The 18,103-nt window shown below is 47.6% G+C and overlaps 1 protein-coding gene across 10 annotated transcripts in view; it reads right to left on the bottom strand.

The window, feature by feature from the left end:
* The window catches only part of TENM4 (teneurin transmembrane protein 4), a 711,224-nt gene that overhangs the window by 224,511 nt on the left and 468,610 nt on the right, over positions 1-18,103 (bottom strand). For all 10 annotated transcript variants that reach the window (XM_073215955.1, XM_073215950.1, XM_073215952.1 and 7 more), the window contains one exon: positions 315-570. In XM_073215955.1, the coding sequence (XP_073072056.1) occupies positions 315-570 (256 nt within the window). The remainder of the gene's footprint in view (positions 1-314; positions 571-18,103) is intronic.

Raw genomic sequence — 18,103 nt, 5'->3', positions numbered from 1 at the left:
CACTCTTCCAGGAGCTCCCTCCAGTATGCCAGCTCCCAGGGCTGTGCGGAGCAGCACAGCAGGGCACAGCGGGGGTCACACCTTGAAAGTAGGCTAGCCCCGCACGTGGGGGGCTCTTCCATACGCAAGCCCCCGCTTCTTCTGCCCTATGTCCACCCCACCGCCCTTCTCGCTGGCAGCTGGAGGGCCGCGTTTCCAAGCTGTGCCCCGGAACCCAGCTTCCCGGCTGGAAAAGCAGGCGCGCCCCGAGGGGCCCTCCGTGCCCGGGGCCCCGCCGCCCGCCGCCCGCCGCCCCGGCCCGCCCGGCCCCGCACCTGGTCTCCAGCGGGATGTTGCTGTTGAGCAGCCAGCTGTCCTGGGCGTGGGCCGGCTCCTGGGCGCCGCCGGCCGGGGGCTCTCCGGAGAGCGAGTGGTCCGTGGGGGCCGGGCTGGGGTTGCTCCTTGGAGTGAAGTTGCCCCGGTTCAGGGAGTTAATGGAGGCCGCGTGGTGCTGGTTGGGGGTGTGCGCGTGCGAGAGCGGCGGCGGCGGCGTCCGGAGCCGCGCGTGGTTCTGCAGGCCGCCCTGGTGATCTAGGGCACAGACACGCGCGTCAGGGTGGCCGCCTGCCGCCGGGGGCCCGGCCGCGCCGCGGAGGGGCCGTCCCCGGGGCACGGGCAGGTCGCACAGGTCAGTGCGCCCTGGGCCCTGTACTCCGCAGGTGCTCACTGGGCACCTACTGTTCTAGGCGCTGGAGATCCATCAGTGAACAAAACAGAACCCCTGTCTCCACTGATCTTAACTTCTAGTAAGGGAGAGGAGACCATAAACAAGATTTAAAAAAACACTAGGTTCCGATGTCACCAATGTCACACTGCCTCTCTGTGACTTTTGGGGCGGTGGATTTCAAAGCGTGGTCTGGGACCGCCAGCAGCCACAACATTGCCTGGTAATTTGTTAAAATTAAAAATTCTCGGGCCCTGCCCAGGACTTTAAAGACATCACTCCTTGGGTGGGGCCCAGCAATTGGATTGCGGAAACTCTCCAGGTGATTCTGGTAGATACTAAAATTTGAGAGCCACTAATTATATGTAATGATACATAGTAAGTGAAACAAGATACATAAAATTTAATAGAGTTTACTGAGATGGTGACAAATCTCAGAATACATAAAGCCAGCAAAGGGCCTATGGCCTATATACATGGGGGCAGTGGTGAAATTTTAGGTTAGATGGCCCCTCGTGGCCTCAGGGAGAAGGTGAGTTCTGAGTAAGGGGAGTGAGCCAAGTAAAATCCACCATTAACATTTACTGGGCACTGATGTTCCAGGCATAATTCTGAGCCCTCCACATGTTTATATTCAGCTATTCCTCACGACCCACTACAGAGCAGGTACTCTTGATCCCCATGTTTCCAGGTGAGGGAATTAAGATAAACATTTTTTATTTACTGCTTTCAGGTACTCAGAGCAATAGGTATTGTTATCACCGAATTTACAAATGAAAAAAACTTACAAAGCAAGTAGGTGAAGTGCCCAAGGCCACATAGCTAAGTGGGTGCTATTTACAAAGGAATAAAGTTTCTAGAGATGCCACAAATGAGGCGAGCTCTGGATGTAAATCTTACTACCATCGACCTAAGCTATGTGAACAGAAAGCCTAATCTTTGGGAACTGAGGATATTATGGGGGTGGAGAAGTCAGGAAACTGGATTCTAGTCTAGATTCTGCCACTTATTAACCACATGACCATTGTTATCGACCGCACGTTTGTGTGTCCCCCCTCCCCTATATTCATATGCTGAGGCCCTAACTTCCACCGCAATGGTATTCAAAGTGCTGTCAAAGTGCTGGCTTTGTAGTTAGGTTTAGATAAGGGACATGAGGGTGGAGGCCTCATAATGAGATTAGTGGTGCTGTTATGGGAAGAGACCAGAGGGTGTTCTCTCTTGCCCCCTCCCCTCACTTTCCCTCTCTTTTACTGTATCATGTGAAGATACAGAAAGAAGGCACTTGTCTGCAAACTAAGAAGAGGGCCCTTACCAGATCTACCAGCACTTTGATCTTGGACTTCCCAGCCTTTAGTACTGTGAGAAATTAATGTTAAGCCACCAGCCTATAGTATTCTATTATAGCACTCTGAGCTAAGACAAACTGGAACTGAGAGGTGGGGGTGCTGCTGTATCAATTACCTAAAAATGTGGAAATGGTTTGGAAACAGGTAATGGGTAGAATCTGAAAGAGTTTTGAGATACACACTAGAGAAAGCTTACATTGCCATGAAGGGACTGTATAAGGTGATGCTGGTGAGAGCTCAAAAGACAGGAGAGCTGTGCAGAAAGTTTGATCTTCTTAGAGAATATATAAATAATCACACAGAAGATGTTGGCAAAAAAGTGGATATTAAGGGCAGTTCTGGTGAGGTCTCAGCAATGAGGACCATGTTAGTAGACAATGGAAAAAAGGTACTTCTGGTTTTTAAAGTGGCAAATTACTTGGCTGAATTGTGTTCATATTCCAGTGTTTTGTGGAAGGTAGAAATTGTAAACAATAAAATTGGATATTTAGCTGAGGAGATTTCTAAGTCAAGTGTTGGAGAAGTGGTTTGGTTCCTACTGACTGCTGATAGCAAGATGTGAGAAGAGAGAAATGAAAGAAATTGAGTAGCAAAAAGAAGCCATAACGTGAAGATCTGAAAAATTAAGTCTGCCCATATGGCAAAAACTGAGAAAACATGTACAGAAGAGACCACCAAGGTTGAGGCTGGACCGTTTGGTAAGGAGTGGTCCATGGTAAGGTGTGGCCCGTGGGCCTAAACAGCCATCCCAGAAGGAACTCTGCCAGCCTGAACTGAAGGGGATAGAGATGGAATGAAGGACAGCTGATCGACTTGTTAGATTCTACAGGACAGGATGATAAAGCCATTAGGCCATGAACTTGTGCTACTCTTCCAGAAAAGGGAAGACTAGCCCAAAGGTGACTCAGCGATCATCTGTGCCACTGCCTGGGGTTCACAAGCCTAAGACTAAGGTGACTATGGATGTGTCACCTAACCTCTTTGAGCCTCAATTTTCTCACTAAAAGTGGGAGAAGAGCTTATTAATGGAATTACAGAGCTACGGTCATATCAAAGAGGCAAGCAACGGGAAGGAACTATTTCTGGAGCCCACAGCTTATAAAGTATTTCAGTTCATTTGTTCCCCATGAGAGTCCTGTATTTCACAGAGGAGCCAGAGCCAGCAAGTCCAGGACCCAAACCAAGGTGGGTATGATATTCCAAACGCTGTGCTCTTCCTTGGCTCAGGAGCAGCTTTCTGGAAACCATCAAGCACAATTAAGTGTGAGGTACTGTCACTGTTATGGCTATTTTGAGGGAAGATGCATCACTCCCTGCTTTTTAGGTAACCCAATCCTTTATGCCAATGAGTTACAAAGCAGCTCTGGGAGGAGGAGAGGGGAGGGGAGGGGTGAAAGGAAAAAGAAGCAGAAACCATTTGAGTGATGACTTCCTTTTTAGAAATTGCTATCTCCAGGATAAATCCCACAGAGGGTGTACCAAGCCCTTTAGATCTTTATCCACACCTGTTTACCCAGCCTCATCTTTCATCAGCTACCTCCCTGTACCCTCTGCACCCTTCACTTTGGTCTCACCTCTTCCCCAGAAGCCAAGAGATCTGAGGAGGCATAGTGACTGAAACCTCAACTCCAACAAGAGAGTTCCCAGCTCTAGAATGTGAATGGTACCCTATGAAGATGTGCCATGCTGTGGTCCTGGACCACGGCATGCCCCTTGATGGGAGGGGAGAGGGCTTGTGAGCCAGTAGAACAGGCAGAGGGTCCCACTCAGATTGCAGACAGTTGTGGACCAGGGAGAAGACAAGGATATGCAGGGTCATTTGTTTTATCTGGTTAGCTTTAGGCAGCACTTTAATGGAGATATCTGGAGCCTGGGACAGAAACCAAAAGCAGAAGCAGCCTCCCAGGCTGGCTGAGGGTACCCCCACCCTTGGCCTTTTAGGTGCTGGCTGCAGGCCAGGGCACCAGAGCAGTGACAGGGACTGGACAGCTACTGTCCAGTGGCTATCAGCAGGGCAGCAGAGAAGGGTGACCTACTCCTGGCTCCTAGTTCTGCTCTAGGAGTCATCCTCCTCATGGCAATTTACCTGATGTTAGTAGTTGCTGTCATGTATTTGAGCACTTACATGTACTTGCACACCTTACCTTCTCTAATCCCCATGCAATCCCTAGATGGCAGTACTGCTGTCATTCCCATGTTACAGATGAGGAAGCTGAGCCTTACAAAACTAGTAAACCATCCTTACTAATCCAAAGCCTGAATTCTGTCTACCGAACCATGGTGCCTTTGCATATAATAGAGACATCTGCTCAACTGTCTTAGTCCATGGTCAAAGGCAGGAAAAGACCCTCAGTGCAGACAGCAAGCATCTGAGGTCTGGGAGAGGACAGGCTGGCCTGCAAGCCTACAGATATCTGCTTGGTGACTGCACGGGGATGCCAGCCTCTGGCTTGATAACTGTTTAGAAGCACGACCAAGAGTTCTGAAATGATGGGATTTTAAAGACAACTGGTCACAGATCTCTAAAAAACTAACTTCCTAAAAGGAAATTCTCCTATGGGGACAAGGGATGTCCTGGTCCAAATCCTACTTCCTGAAGCTCAGCTCAGTTGCTACCTCCTCCAAGAAGCCATCCTTGATCTACCCTACTCAAAGTTCTTTCTTCTTCTATTGAAAGCTGACAAAGGTAACCTGCACCACTTACCTGTTCCTTCTCCCTCAAGGCTTGTATAGTTTGTCCCTATTTTGCCTCCCCTAGTGGTGTAAGAACCTCTGTGCCTCTTGTGCTGCTGATCACATGGGCTAGAACTGAGCAGATGCTCAACATGGTTTATGAGTGACCTGGGCGGCTATCCAGGTGGGTAAAGCTAATCTAGAGGATATTTGTGTGTAAGAAGTGATAGCAGACCACACTGGGCTTTCTAGGCCAGGGGATCTGCAGCCCTTTACTGACTTGCCTGGAGCCAGAGTTCCAGATGCTTCCACTGGGCCCATTGTATCCCTTGCCTCAACCCTTCCATTCTGAGAACACTAGGAAAGGAGACTGTGGGGTTCCCCAGGTGTCCAGGGGGAGAGCTCTGTGTTTTGGGACCCAGCCATGGGAGCTCACTCCCAGCCCTCAGAAGGAGACATGACCTTCCCAAGGAGCAAATGTTCCCTTTGGTCTGAAGGGAGTCTCCTTTCTTCCTCTAAGGACAGGAGGGAAGACAGAGAAGCAGTTACAGAGGGCCCGTCTTCCCCCTCCCTCTCCCCAATATATTCTCCTGTCTTTAGAGGGAAACTCAAGCCCCATTCACTCATTCAGCCTTTGAGTGGCTGTTCTATGCCAGGCCCTGTAAACCAGGTGTTGGGAATACAAAAGTGAATGGAATAGAGATGGCTTAACAGAGGGACTCTTCTGGGTCCCACTCACTGGTTGGGGTGGCCTCTGGTAAGTGACTTTACCTCCTGGTCCTGGGTCTGTGCACCTGTGAGAGGGTACACACATTCCCATGTCACCACTCCCTGGAGAATGAAAAGTGATGGCTCTCGCTCAAGTGTTAAGTACACAGTGGGCTTCTACTGCTCCATGAGGGGTAAAGCCCACAAGCCATTCATCTCCATTTCCCCAGTAAATACTACAGAATGTGGGGGAGAGAACAGCGAATCAGGAAGGTGGACATCTTGCCCCCACAAGCAATGGCTTCTCTCTTGCTACCTGGGAGTAAGCATTGGTATATTTGCAAAGCTGTGCCATAAATTCCAGTTTACACCCTTTTATCACAGATATTGCCACCAAGCATATCTCTGAATCAAGCCCAAATATGAGTCATTTTTACTGTTGTATTACATTACATACTTCTGTCAGAAATGGCCACTTGCTTATCTGAGTTTTGCAAGCCTGGTTTTCCAGTTAGTTTTTTGCTTCCTATAACTTTTCTAGATATATTTGCAGTTTCTGGTTCCCTCCAACACCTCAGACGTTTTTCATTTTATATGTGCAAAATCCTAAACATGAAGACTCTGAACTGCAATTCCCTGAACCAAGATCACAGTGAGGCTTCTTCAGAGCCCTGGGAAGAACAGCAGGTAATGGAAAGAGACTCGGCTTTGATGTCAGATAGCCCCAGGTTCAAGTCGTGACTTTGTCACTTATAAGCTGTGTGACCTTGATCAAGTTACTTAACTTCTCTGGAGCTTCAGTTTTCTTATCACTAAATGGAGATAATGCCTACTTTATGGGTTGTTATGAGAAGTACATGAGATAATGTTTGTTAGATGTTTAGCACAGTGCCTGGAATACAGTGATGCAAAAAGACGGTAACTAATTTCACATTTATGAGAAAGACATGCTGAATAAATAAACTGTAATGTGCTAATTCATCACCATGATGATCACTCCACAGCATTTACAATGGGGGTTCCAAAGGAAAACGCCTTGAGACAGAAAGAGCAGGAAATTGCCAGAAATAGGGTTTCATTTATTACAGCTAAATTGCATTTTGGATGACCACCAGCTTCCAGGAGCCCTGGTCTCAGGAGGGTGCCTGTAACCCAACATGCAGATCAGAAGTGATGAGAATGGCTGCAGCCCGACATTCAGAATAAAACCAGACATGTCGTCAAAGATGACGCCCCTTTCTGCGTAAGATAAGCATGTCAGAACAAATCAGGGAGCCATTCTATCCTGGGTTCCGGTATACTTATTATGTGACTGGCTCTGAATTGTTTACTTATTTAATCCTTTTAACACCGCTCTTACTACTATTATTGCTCCTGTGTCGTAGATGAGACAGGGAAGGCACAGGCAGGCTAAGTAGTTTGCCCAATATTATAAAATCATTAAGTGATGGAGCCAGAATTTGAACTCAGGCAGTGTGGCCCCAGGGTCCACTCTGCTTTACATATATTGAGTTGTCACAGGTCAAATGCTTATGCCAATGCCTGTTACACAGGGAGCACTCCACAGTCATGGGTCTCTAGAACCCTTGTAACCTTACACTACAGCCCCACTGGGGCCCCATGAGTACACAGGCAGCTACCACACTGAAGTTTCAGCTGGGTTGTGGAAGCTTCCATGAGAACTGACATGTGACCTGCATCTAAAAGGGGTTCTAGGTAGAGGGTTCAGAAGCCTGAGAGAGAGAAAGAGAGAGCATGGCCCCCTGAGGCACTTGTACAAGCAGTGTGATGGCTGTGAGGGGCAGTGGCAAGGGGTGAGGCAGACACTGGGGCAGGCCCAGGTGGCATTTGCTTGCAGATGCCAAGTGAAAGAACATGGCTTTTACTGGGAAGCTGAGAGGGTGTCCCTACTGGGCTTTGAGCAGGGAGTGCTGTGATGACCACACGGGTTTAAGGAAGATTCCTGGTGGCTGTGTGGAGGATGAACTAGCTGAGGCAGACAGTAAGTAAGCAGGGCCCAGGCTGGCTGCAAGATGCATGACTGATAGAAGGATTCCAGCAGAATATATTATTATTCTTTTATAAGAGCATGTTTATGAGAAAAAGGCATAAACTTCCAGCATTTTCACTCAAAGAATTTGAATGTGTCAATAGCCCTGTGATCTAAGACCCACACCAGCTCCAAGAAAGGGTGCCAGGCCGGGTGCCCACATCCAACTCCATGGAATGGCTGACAGGTGCCCAAAGGTCTCCTTGCTATGGAGTGAAGGACGACCCGGTATGTGCTGTGGTCATTAATCGGGCCCTAAAGACTGTCAGATATGAAAGATGATGGTATTTAATTATCATAAAACACAAAACTCCAGCCTGAGAATGCCAAGAGGAAGAGTTATTTGGCTTTCATTAAAATGCCAGTGACTACTGCTGACTCGGGATGGCGACGTAGCAGTGCTGAGAGCTTGGCTAATGAACCTTGGCCTACACGACCCATTTAGAGAGGCCAGAACGCTCTTGGTTACCCATCGGCGGCCGGATCTCATGGCCTGACTTCCAGTCTCAGTTCTGCCTCCTTCAAGCTGTATAATCTCGGACAGTTTATTTAACCTGAGTTTTAGCTTCTTCACTTGTCAAATGTATACGGAAACACCTTGCAAACTGTAAGGTTCTATGCCAGAGTTTGAGATAACTATTACTCTTATTATTGTCTCAGCCCAGAATGAATAAAAATAGTAAAGTCCAAAATGGAACCACTGGTCTAATCATGAGGCTGGGGGCTGCATTTTTTTGTGGTGTTTTCTCTGCCCATTCATACCCTTCTTTCTGTTCACTTCCACTGCTGTGCTGTTCACTCTGTGGCATGGCCAGTGTGCAGGGATTCTAAGTGATACTTGGCCTGAAATCCCAGAGGGACCCATGGATTGGGAGGACTCCCAGAGGCCTGGGACTGCAGACTGGAGCTTCCCAAGGTGACCCTTCTGGTTTTTGTGATGGGGAGTAAAAAAGAGCACCCTGAGGTCACACATAATGTGACTGTTCCCAGTTCCTCGTTCATTTAGTCAGGACAGAACTCTGCGTGAACGTTCGGCCTACCCAAGTGCTTTGTATCTGGGAGATAGTAATGAGGGGACAGTACCTCAACCTAATGCAAAAGCCTCACTGTACCATGCCCTGGCTTTCAAACACAGATGTCTGGAGCTGTGGAAGGGGGTGTTTTTGGTTGTTACATGCTTGGGATGCATGCCTGGTATTTGGCGGGAGGGGCCAGGAAAGTCCTGCAGTGCATGGGACCCAGTGACCCTCAGGTTGTGCAGCCAGTTGTTAGTCTGGTCCAAGTTAGTCTAGGACAGGTAAACAGCTAATAGAAGACTTCAAGATTTTATTCTCTGTCTCCTCCACCTCCATCCCCAGGTTCAGGTCACTCTGCCTTGTCCCAGGAGCCTGCCCCTATGGCACGGCTTCACCTGGGCTCCCTTGCCCCTGGCTTCCAGTAGGGCTGACTAATTGTCAGCACAGCGGGACACTGAAAGGTGGGGGCAGGGAGGGCTGAGGCTGAGACTGCGGCTGCTTCAGGGCAGTGTCTCAGGCAGTAGCCTCATCATGGCTCAAGGCTGCAACACATTACAGACAGAGTGGTTGGGCACCTCTAGTAAGAACGGGAACCTGCACTGGGTACAGACACAGGCTTCACCAAAATGCACATGGGAATTCTTATCCAGGAGCGAACACCCTCCTAGGGTGGGAGCTGGGGCGAAGGGCATGCTTTGACTAGACAGTGGAGGGAAGAGCAGAGTGTCAGGGTCTGTCAGAGACAGCGGTAATCAACACGGCTCTCTATTCCCAGGATCATGGTAACTTACAGACATACTAAGCCAAGAGCACTGAAACTTAGCTGTTCTAAGTATGTGTACGAGCATCTGGGCCAGGTCGCCACTGAACCTGGAAGAACCACGTCCCAACAGACATCTGCCCAGAATTCATTCTTCTGCTTGTTCCTATCAGCCAGGAATTGCTGTGTGACCTTGGGAAGGCACTTAACCTATCTGAGGTCCAGTTTCCCCAACTGAAAAATAGGAGGAGGAGGAGGTGGCAGTCTGTTCTATTACTAAAATTAAGACTATTATTCTTGGCAGATGAACCTGGAGTATTTGTTAATGAACATCTGCTTCAAAAAGACATGCACAGCAGTTGTGTACTGGATTATGCTGTGTGACTGGGACAAGAGAAGGCAGAAAGTAGGGGGGAAGAACAAGAAATATGGTGCTTCCTTCCTCTCTCCCTCCCTGCTTTCATTCGTTTCTTAAAGGTCACTTTCTCCGGGCCTTTTGCTTGATGCTGGAGACACAGGGATGGATTAGACAAAGTCCCTGCCTGTGAAATCTAAACAAAGGGTTGGAAAAGGCCAGCTACAGCCACAGGGAGGATCTTTTCTGGGTACATGGTACATGGCTTTCCCCAACTTAGCTGTGTCCACCTCAGGGCAAAACTTGTCCTGGGAAAGCTTTCTGCTTGTCAGGTAAATTTTCTTTTCTTCCACTGTCCCCTTCTTACCCTTTCCAAAAATGGTCTGACCCACAAAATGGTTAGGTCAAGTCCCAAATCAGCAAGAAACCACAGTTAATGGGTAAGGCAGGAGTGCGTGCATGAGTGTAGGGGTGGACTAGGAGTCTGCGGGGTGTAGGAGCAGAGGAGCTCATGGACATGGAGCAGGCTGCATTCCCAGCGGGAGAGCACCAGGAATGAGGGAGGCCACCCAGTGCTGGTTGGGTCCCGAGTGGGTCCAGAGGAGTTAGAGCTGGGTTGTGGGTTGCCCCAGTTTTGCAGAGGATGATCTTCCCCTGAGGTTTCTAGAGCTGGTTAATGCTTCCCCTGGCCTTGTTCGGTGGTGAAGGGCTTACAGCTGTGCTCTCTGAGGGTAGGCAGAGGGCCGATGCTGTTAGCCGAGAAAGGAGATGAGTTAGGGGAAGGGGCTTGAAGACAGAGTGTGTCCAGGATACACTGAAACACACCAGATGCCTTGGATAAGTTCTCCAAGTCTGTTGCTCATGTCACACAATGAAATTAAACACCCAACTAGGTGATGCAGTAGAGACCTACCTTGAAGAACTGTTCCCAGCTTTGCTATTAACTCTGTGACTTTCCTGGGAAAGTCCCTTCCCCTTTTGGGCCTGTCTGAAAATGAGGTTCCTTCATTTTATAGGTGAGGTTCCTTCCAGCTTTGACAGTCCGATTCCTCTTGGCTCCCCTGTTCCTCTCAGGGGGTTTCCTGGAAAGACGGCATTAGCAGAACACAACTGCTGCCGTCCGACAGCACAAGGATGGAAGATGAGGCCAGTCTACTCCACAGGCTTCAAGGGGAAGACTTTGGACCAAGGCCAGGAACTTCCTTGGAGCAACCAGCGGTTCAACTGGAGGAAACCCTTCTTCCTGCCAAGCTCTACAAGGGGGTGTTTCCCAAAGGAGGGGGCTCCCTGTCTGAGAAACAGAGACCGAATAGCTAGCCTCAGCCTTTCCCAGGACTGCACGCCTCTGCCACTCTAATGAAATATATAGAGCTAAACTTACTGCCTCTCTGCTCCGCAGTCCCCAGGTCTACTCCCTCTCCTATGCTCCTTAGCTCACCACCACCAGCTGCTGCTAGAACCACCCACCCACCCAATCAATCAACTCAGACCCTGGACATCACCATTGTCTCCTCTCTCCCTTCCAGGTTCAGTAACGTAATGATGCCCATGTCCTTTAGTTTTCCCCTTCCAATCTTGGTGGGGTCTTCACCATTCCCACTGTCACTACCTCTGCTCAGGTCCTCATCAGAGGACACCTAGGCCAGGGCCATAGCCAACATTTGTGTCCCAGCCTGCAGGATCATCCTCCTCCAATTCATTTGCCATCCATCAGCTGGAGTGAGCTTTTCTAAAAAAAAACTCCTGTGTCACTCCCTCCCTATAAAGCTTGCAGTGGCTCCCCACTGCTCACAGGACAAGATCCCTCACCATTTGATCCCAGCCCACCATCCCAACGCAGCACCCACAGGTCTCCATCCCCTCTTTAAAAAGGTACCTTAACAGGCTAATTAACAACTTTTCATGAAACTATACACTGCTTGTCTCAGATCTATGGCTTTGCACATGCTGTTCTCCTCTGCATGGATCACTGTCTTCACTGCTTACCTGTGTAACTCAGATTAGAAATTACCTCCTCCAGGAAGCCTTCTCTGACCACCACTACCACCCCCCATTTGGGGTAGAAGTCCCTCTTCTGGGCTTACGGCTAGTCCTCATGGCTCTTGCTGAGTTACTGATTTGTTTCTGCACCTGTCCCTTCTACCAGACTGCACCCTCCAATGGCAGAGGTCTTAACCCATTGCAGGCCAGGAGGCTAGAAGCAGATGACTCCTCTCTCTAGGGTACATGGCAGGCTCTTCCACCCAGTGGCTGCCACTGATTATCAAGGAGTGTGGTGTAATTTGGGCACTTTGGACACCCTGATGTTTCTCTGAACTTGACCAGATGGTCTCCAAACTGCACAGGAAAGACAGCTGATCACTGAGGTGGACATAAACCTTTTATACTTTAATCAACAGTTGAAGATGCCAGGAAAAGGAAATCAAGGCAACAACTCTCAAGGCTCTCACAGGGATTAGTCTACTTCATGGAAACAGATGCCAGCATTGAAGGGCAGGGCAGTTTACCAGGTCGTTTTCCATCTCTACTCCCCACCTACACCATTGCATGGGCCCTGCAGGAGGGTAATACCAGCACAATGGAGAGGTGACTTCCCATCCGTCATGTTCAGGTGCCTCCCTCCATTCTATATCCATCAGTCATTTGAAGACTGCTTTCTCTCGGAAGAAACACCAACATGCCTAGATGAAAGCAACAGGTTGGCAGAAGCCACAGAGCATTACTGCCTGGTGGTTAAGCGGCATGGTTCAGGCTCATACTGCCCTGAGTTCAAATCCCACCTCCCCTCCTTACATACTGGCCACAGTACAAGTCTTTCCTGGTTCCCAGTTTCATGCCATGAACCCCATTCAAACAGCACCGTGGCCAGGAAGTGCTGAGTCAGGTGGAAGTGAGTGTGAAACCAGGCTCAACCATGATACTAGCACTGTGGTTGCGTGTGAATTTTTTAACCTCTGAAAGTTTTGATTTCTTCATCTGTTATATGGGAATAATAGCGCCATCTATTCCTTGGTGTTGTTTCAGGGTTTTAATGACATAGATGTTGTTTCATAGGTTTGAAGTGCACCAGAGTCCTTGGCACAGCCACTGGTCACTCTCATAGCTCTTGAGAATTCCATCTCATACATTCCTCTTCAGCGACAGGGTCTTCAAGGACAGAATCGCATCTGTCTTTTCGCCTAGGGCTTGGTCTTCCCTGTACCTTCAGGTCTCATCCCTGTAAAGGCTATTAAGCTATCCGTTAATGTTTGTTGAATAGAACTAAATTAAGCCCTTGTCCGTGAGCAGTCTTTAGGTCTGAGCTCCAGAAGGCTATCAGGGCAGAGGAGAATTAGTATCTGTTGACATGTGACTATGAGCAGGGTTCTTATGAAGGTTTTCTCACTTCATCTTCAGTGCAATACTGTACGGTAGGTCTTAATCCTCCACTTTACAGATGGGAAACTGAGCCTCATAAACCTGCTCGTGTCCTCGTCTATAAACTTTCTCAACATTTTCTTAATAATAGAACATCTCAGGCCCTAACATTTGGGGCAGCTTTATTAAATGTGACATCGTGATTTAAAAACAAAATAACAAACAAGAAGCCTGCCCATGGTCACACCACTAGGAAATGATAAAAGGTAGGATTCCCAACACAGATTTCTTGTCTTGATGCCACCCTAGAGGCAGGACAAGAAAAAACAAATTCTGAGGTACGTTAAGCTTTAGTATTGGGCAACTGATTACATGCAAAAACCTGTCGTGTGTTTTTGTCCTGACTAAACAATAGCCATAGCAACAGTTACATGGGGACCACACAGACTTTTAGTGTTTGGTAACACATCACAACTACAGCCCTAAGAGGCCGGTGTTACTATCCTCCATTTATACACCAGGGAACGGAGGCTCTACAAGGCTAGGTGGCTTGCCCAGGCAGCAGACACACCAAGCCCAGTGCCTTAGGTAGCCCCTAGAATCTGCATACAGACACCTCCTGCCTCAGCAAAGAGCACCCGTCCAACAACAGAAGGGCACAAGGCAGTGTGGTGGCCACTGCCTAAGTGATCTTTACCTTCTTCCTCAGGCCATAAAATGGCCCACTTAGGGAAAAGACAGAAAGCATTCAACGAATTACACAGATCAGAGAGATGCGTTTCAGCATTTATGACATCAGCACATGTGTGTTTTCCTTTTGATACAAGCTCAGGAGATCTTAGGCAGGTATGTCATCCATCAACGTCCATAAATCAACTCATACTATAAACAGATAAAAGGAATTTGTTCTCCTGAAGTCCTCTGCAAAGTGTCCAGCTCAATCCCCAGGCCACACAAATATAACAATGTGCTGATAATGACCTCAAAGTATCAAAGGCTAACTGGGATGCTAGGCACTCAGCTAAGCATTTTTAATGCACTTTTTCCTCCATTTCCTCTTTACAAGAGCCCTCTGAGGCAGGTGAGAAGGAAATGCAAAGCAGCATGTTAGGGATGCGGGCTCTGGAGCCCGAGGGCCTGGGTGTGGATCCTGGTGCTGCCCTGGCAGTAAGGCCTTGATTTCTCCTGAGGATAATACTAACTAGGTGGGTGGGGGGCTGCCTGTAAAGCGTCAGAAGCATGCAGACACACAGTAAGTACTCACTAAATGCTGGCTATTATTCTCTGTTTTACAGATAAGGAAATTGAGTCTTGGAGAAATACTTTGCTCATGCTGCACAGCTACTGTGTGCCAAGATTAGAATTCAAGTGTACCTTCAATTGCCATGCTCTCAATGGCTATGCCACACTTTGCACACTTCACCCTAGCCCTCACCCAGCAGAGCAGGCGCTCTATTAGTGGTATTATTATTATCATTCATATTTGAGAATGCCCGAAGTGCTATGCGCCTGGTCAGTACCCTCCCAAGATGACTGACTCCCAGTTACTGCCCCTTTTCTTGCCATGGCTTCATGTGCAGCTTACAGAGCGAGTCCCTGCAGCGGGGGCACAGGCAATGCTAACTTCATCGCAATCCAAAAAGTGTATTGTGTGTGGGTGCCACCTGGGCTCATTCCCCAAGTTAATTCTTTTCTCTCAGCTGTGGAATATTTTATTTTTCCAATTTCAGAATCTACTGATGTTAAAAAAGAAAGAGAGAGAAATCCAATCAGCCCAGCTCAGGTTTGTGAAACAAATAATGCAGCCAGCATAGGACCTTAATCCAACAGTTATATTCATAACCACAGTATTCACTGCTCTGCCTAATTTATACAGCCCAGAGCCGCCTAAAGAAAATGCTTCTTGACAATATAGGACGCAATGCAGAGGCTCACTGATATTGCTGAAGGGGTGCAGATCTCCAGGCCTGGTATCTTGATGAACAGATGCAAATCTGGATTTGGAGGCACATCACAACAAATTCAATCCACACCTGAATGTCACACTATATTTTCTTTTTCTTTCTTTTTTTAAGAGAAGGAAATAGAAGAAGTAAACTTTTGCCTGGCTCCTTCATTTTCTAACAGAAATAAAGTAGAAAGGCCATGCTGCCTGAGTGTTCTGGATAGGACAAATGCTTTGGAATCTGGTTGACATGGTTGGAATCCTGACTCTGCCACTCATTAGCTGTGTAACCTAGACAAGTTACTTAACCTCTCTGAGAGCATCTACAAAATGGAGATAATTATACCTACTTACAGACTGAGACTTAAAGGCATGAACAGTGAGTTTCCTACTAGTCTGTGAGCTTGGGGTTCCCAGTGCCTAGCATAAGAACTACTTTGCTGTAAGTCTAATACAAATGCTTATTGGCTGTGCCTACAATCCCAATCCATTGTTCACTGAGTGATTACTATGTGCCAGGAACTGTGCTAAGTTCTTTTCCTTCGTAATCTTATTTTGTCCTGAAAGCAACCCTGTAAAGCATGTGTTATTTTTCCCTTTCCATCTTAGGGATAACTGAGGCTCTGAGAAGTCTTAGGGATAACTGAGGCTCTGAGAAGTTGGGAGACTTGTCCAGAGTAACACAACTAGGAAGATGGAAAGCCTCTGGGAGTCTAAGATCACAACAGGGGGGCCAGGATTCAAACCCAGGCCTGTTGACACTACCTTTCTGTCTTGTCCCCTCCTCCCACAACACCCACTGATGTTCACACAAAGCAGATGGAAGATTTTCAAGGATCATCATTTTCCCTTACTGTGTCTTTTTGACCTCTCATGTTTGGGGATTCCTCGGGGCAACTCAGAAATTAGGGAAATGTTTTAGAGTATTTGGAGGAACTTAATCACTGTTTCTATCCAAGATCTGTTGAACACTTGCAAGGAGCTTTCTCTGTGTTAGTGGCTTCCCAAATTTATGGACTATCTTGATGAAATCAAAGTGAGAAATCTAACTCTCCTGAACAATTTGGGGAGAGGGCAGGTGCCCACCCAGGGGTACAGGTGAGCTGGTCTGGCCTACTTGTGCCCTGCCCATTATCCTAAGGTGGCAGGGTGGCCCTAGTGTCAGCCCTGCCAGGATCTTGCTGGCACATGGTCCAGCAACCCCACTTCTCTGGGTCTCAGTTCTTTTCTTCCTGAAAATGGGGAGTGTCAGGCCTAATTAATTTTCTTAGTAAATATTTCTATCAGTTGTTTCCAAACGCTTCACTCCTAGAATCCTATTAATAATTCCCCCCAACTACTCTGTGTTTTAAAATATTTTGTTTCTCTCACAAGCTTTATTCACTCACTAATCATTAACTGTTTTCCCATTTTAAAATCAAACATGTAAACATTTTTAAATAAAAAATGTAAAGCTGATGATCAGAATTTCTGATAGGACCAAAAGAATTCTGTGAATGGATCCCTACCATCTGGCCCATTGTGAGTGAATGAATGAATAAGTGATGATGCATAAATGGATTAGCTCTTGACACTAAGCAGAAGAGCACTAAATGGTGGGAAAATATGACGTTGGAAAGGTCTGGATCTAAATTCCAACTCTACTATTTACAAACTGTTTGATCTTGGGTGGGTCCTTTAACTACCTGAGGCTCAACATTCTCATAGATGAAAGGACCACAATTAGACATATCTTGCAGGACTATTATAAAGTTGAATGATAATAACAGTAAAAATGAGAAAACTAATAGTGAGCAACACATATAGAGTGCATACTGTGTGCTAGGCACTAGTCCAAATGCCTTACACATATTAACCCAATCTTCATAATAACCCTATGAGGTAGTTACCTAGGAAAAACTGAGGCACAGAGGAATATTATATAACTTGCCAAGGACAGACTTGCATGATGAAGACAGAATACAAACCTAGGCAGTCTGGACTCTGAGTCTGTGTTCTTAACCCTTCCCTCTGCTGCCTGGGCAGCTCATGCAAAGCACTATTGCACGCTAACACCCCCGCGGACCAGGAGGAAGCCCTGAATTCAGGCTGGCCCTGCAGCCTTACTGCAGGAAGATGAAGCATTTTTTGCTTGGCTTTTCAAAGTAGTGGCAGTTTCTCATAGCATCCCTGATTTACGTGACCTCTAGTGGCCCAAGAGCTGCAGCTGGGGTTGGGGATGAGACGCCGGCAGAGACCAGCTCTGCCAGTGACTGTACCACAAGGGCTTAGTGGATGGGAGGGAAAATGAAGCCAGCACTGCCTGTTTAGCCTTCTTTCTGGGGGATGTGTGGGATTCCTCTTGCGCAAGGCTATTTCCTTCCACCATGCCTTTGTCTCTTTAATGCACCTATGTGGCTTTTGCTTGACTGGCATTTCTTCTGATAACAGAAATTCTCTCTGTTTTGGGAAGTCTTTGTGGCCTATCAATTTGGATGGCACTGGCTTCAGAGTGCCCAATGAGAGCACCCCCATTCTCTGGCCAGGATGTGTGACTCAGGCAGGGATATGTGACCCTGGCCAAGTCAACCAGAGTCAATCCCAGGATTTGCTGCAACTATGAGGAAAGAGGTGATATTTTTTTCTAGATTTTCAAAGCTGGAAGCTTGTAAGCCTGGAGGGGTCTCTTTGTCATCAGATGGTAGTACCTGTGTGAAAATGAGCTAAAACAAATAGTAATAAAGTTGAGAGGCAGAGAAAGAGTTTCATGAAGACATTACTTGAATGCCTGTATCAGTTGCATCGATGGGAAAATGCTCCCTGGACTTCTCAGTTATCTCCCATTATATTTTGTTTTCTTTAAAAAACTGGTTGGAGTCAGGCTTCTCTCCTTTACAGCTGGGAGCCGTTCATGCACTCCCACTGCTTACCGGAACTACAGCTTTCCTAGCCCTGACCTCCACCCGGGAGGTGGAAACTCAGTTCAGACCGTAGCACCGCATCAAAGGCCTCCGAGCTGTTTAGAATCACCTGGCCACGCCCTCCTTTGGCCCTGAGAACCTGAAATCCCAAGGTGTCTGCACTTGCACACTCTGCATACCAGTGTTCGTGCATGCACAAGTCCCCCACTGACTGTGAGCCCCTTGAAGTAACTTCTTCACCCTCGTGTCCTTTGTGCCAAGTCCAATGCTTGCTATGTGGTAGGCAC

This window comes from Manis javanica, chromosome 11 (assembly GCF_040802235.1).
Source record: "Manis javanica isolate MJ-LG chromosome 11, MJ_LKY, whole genome shotgun sequence".
Taxonomy (NCBI): domain Eukaryota; kingdom Metazoa; phylum Chordata; class Mammalia; order Pholidota; family Manidae; genus Manis; species Manis javanica.
This window is presented reverse-complemented; position numbering and strand designations above follow the sequence as displayed.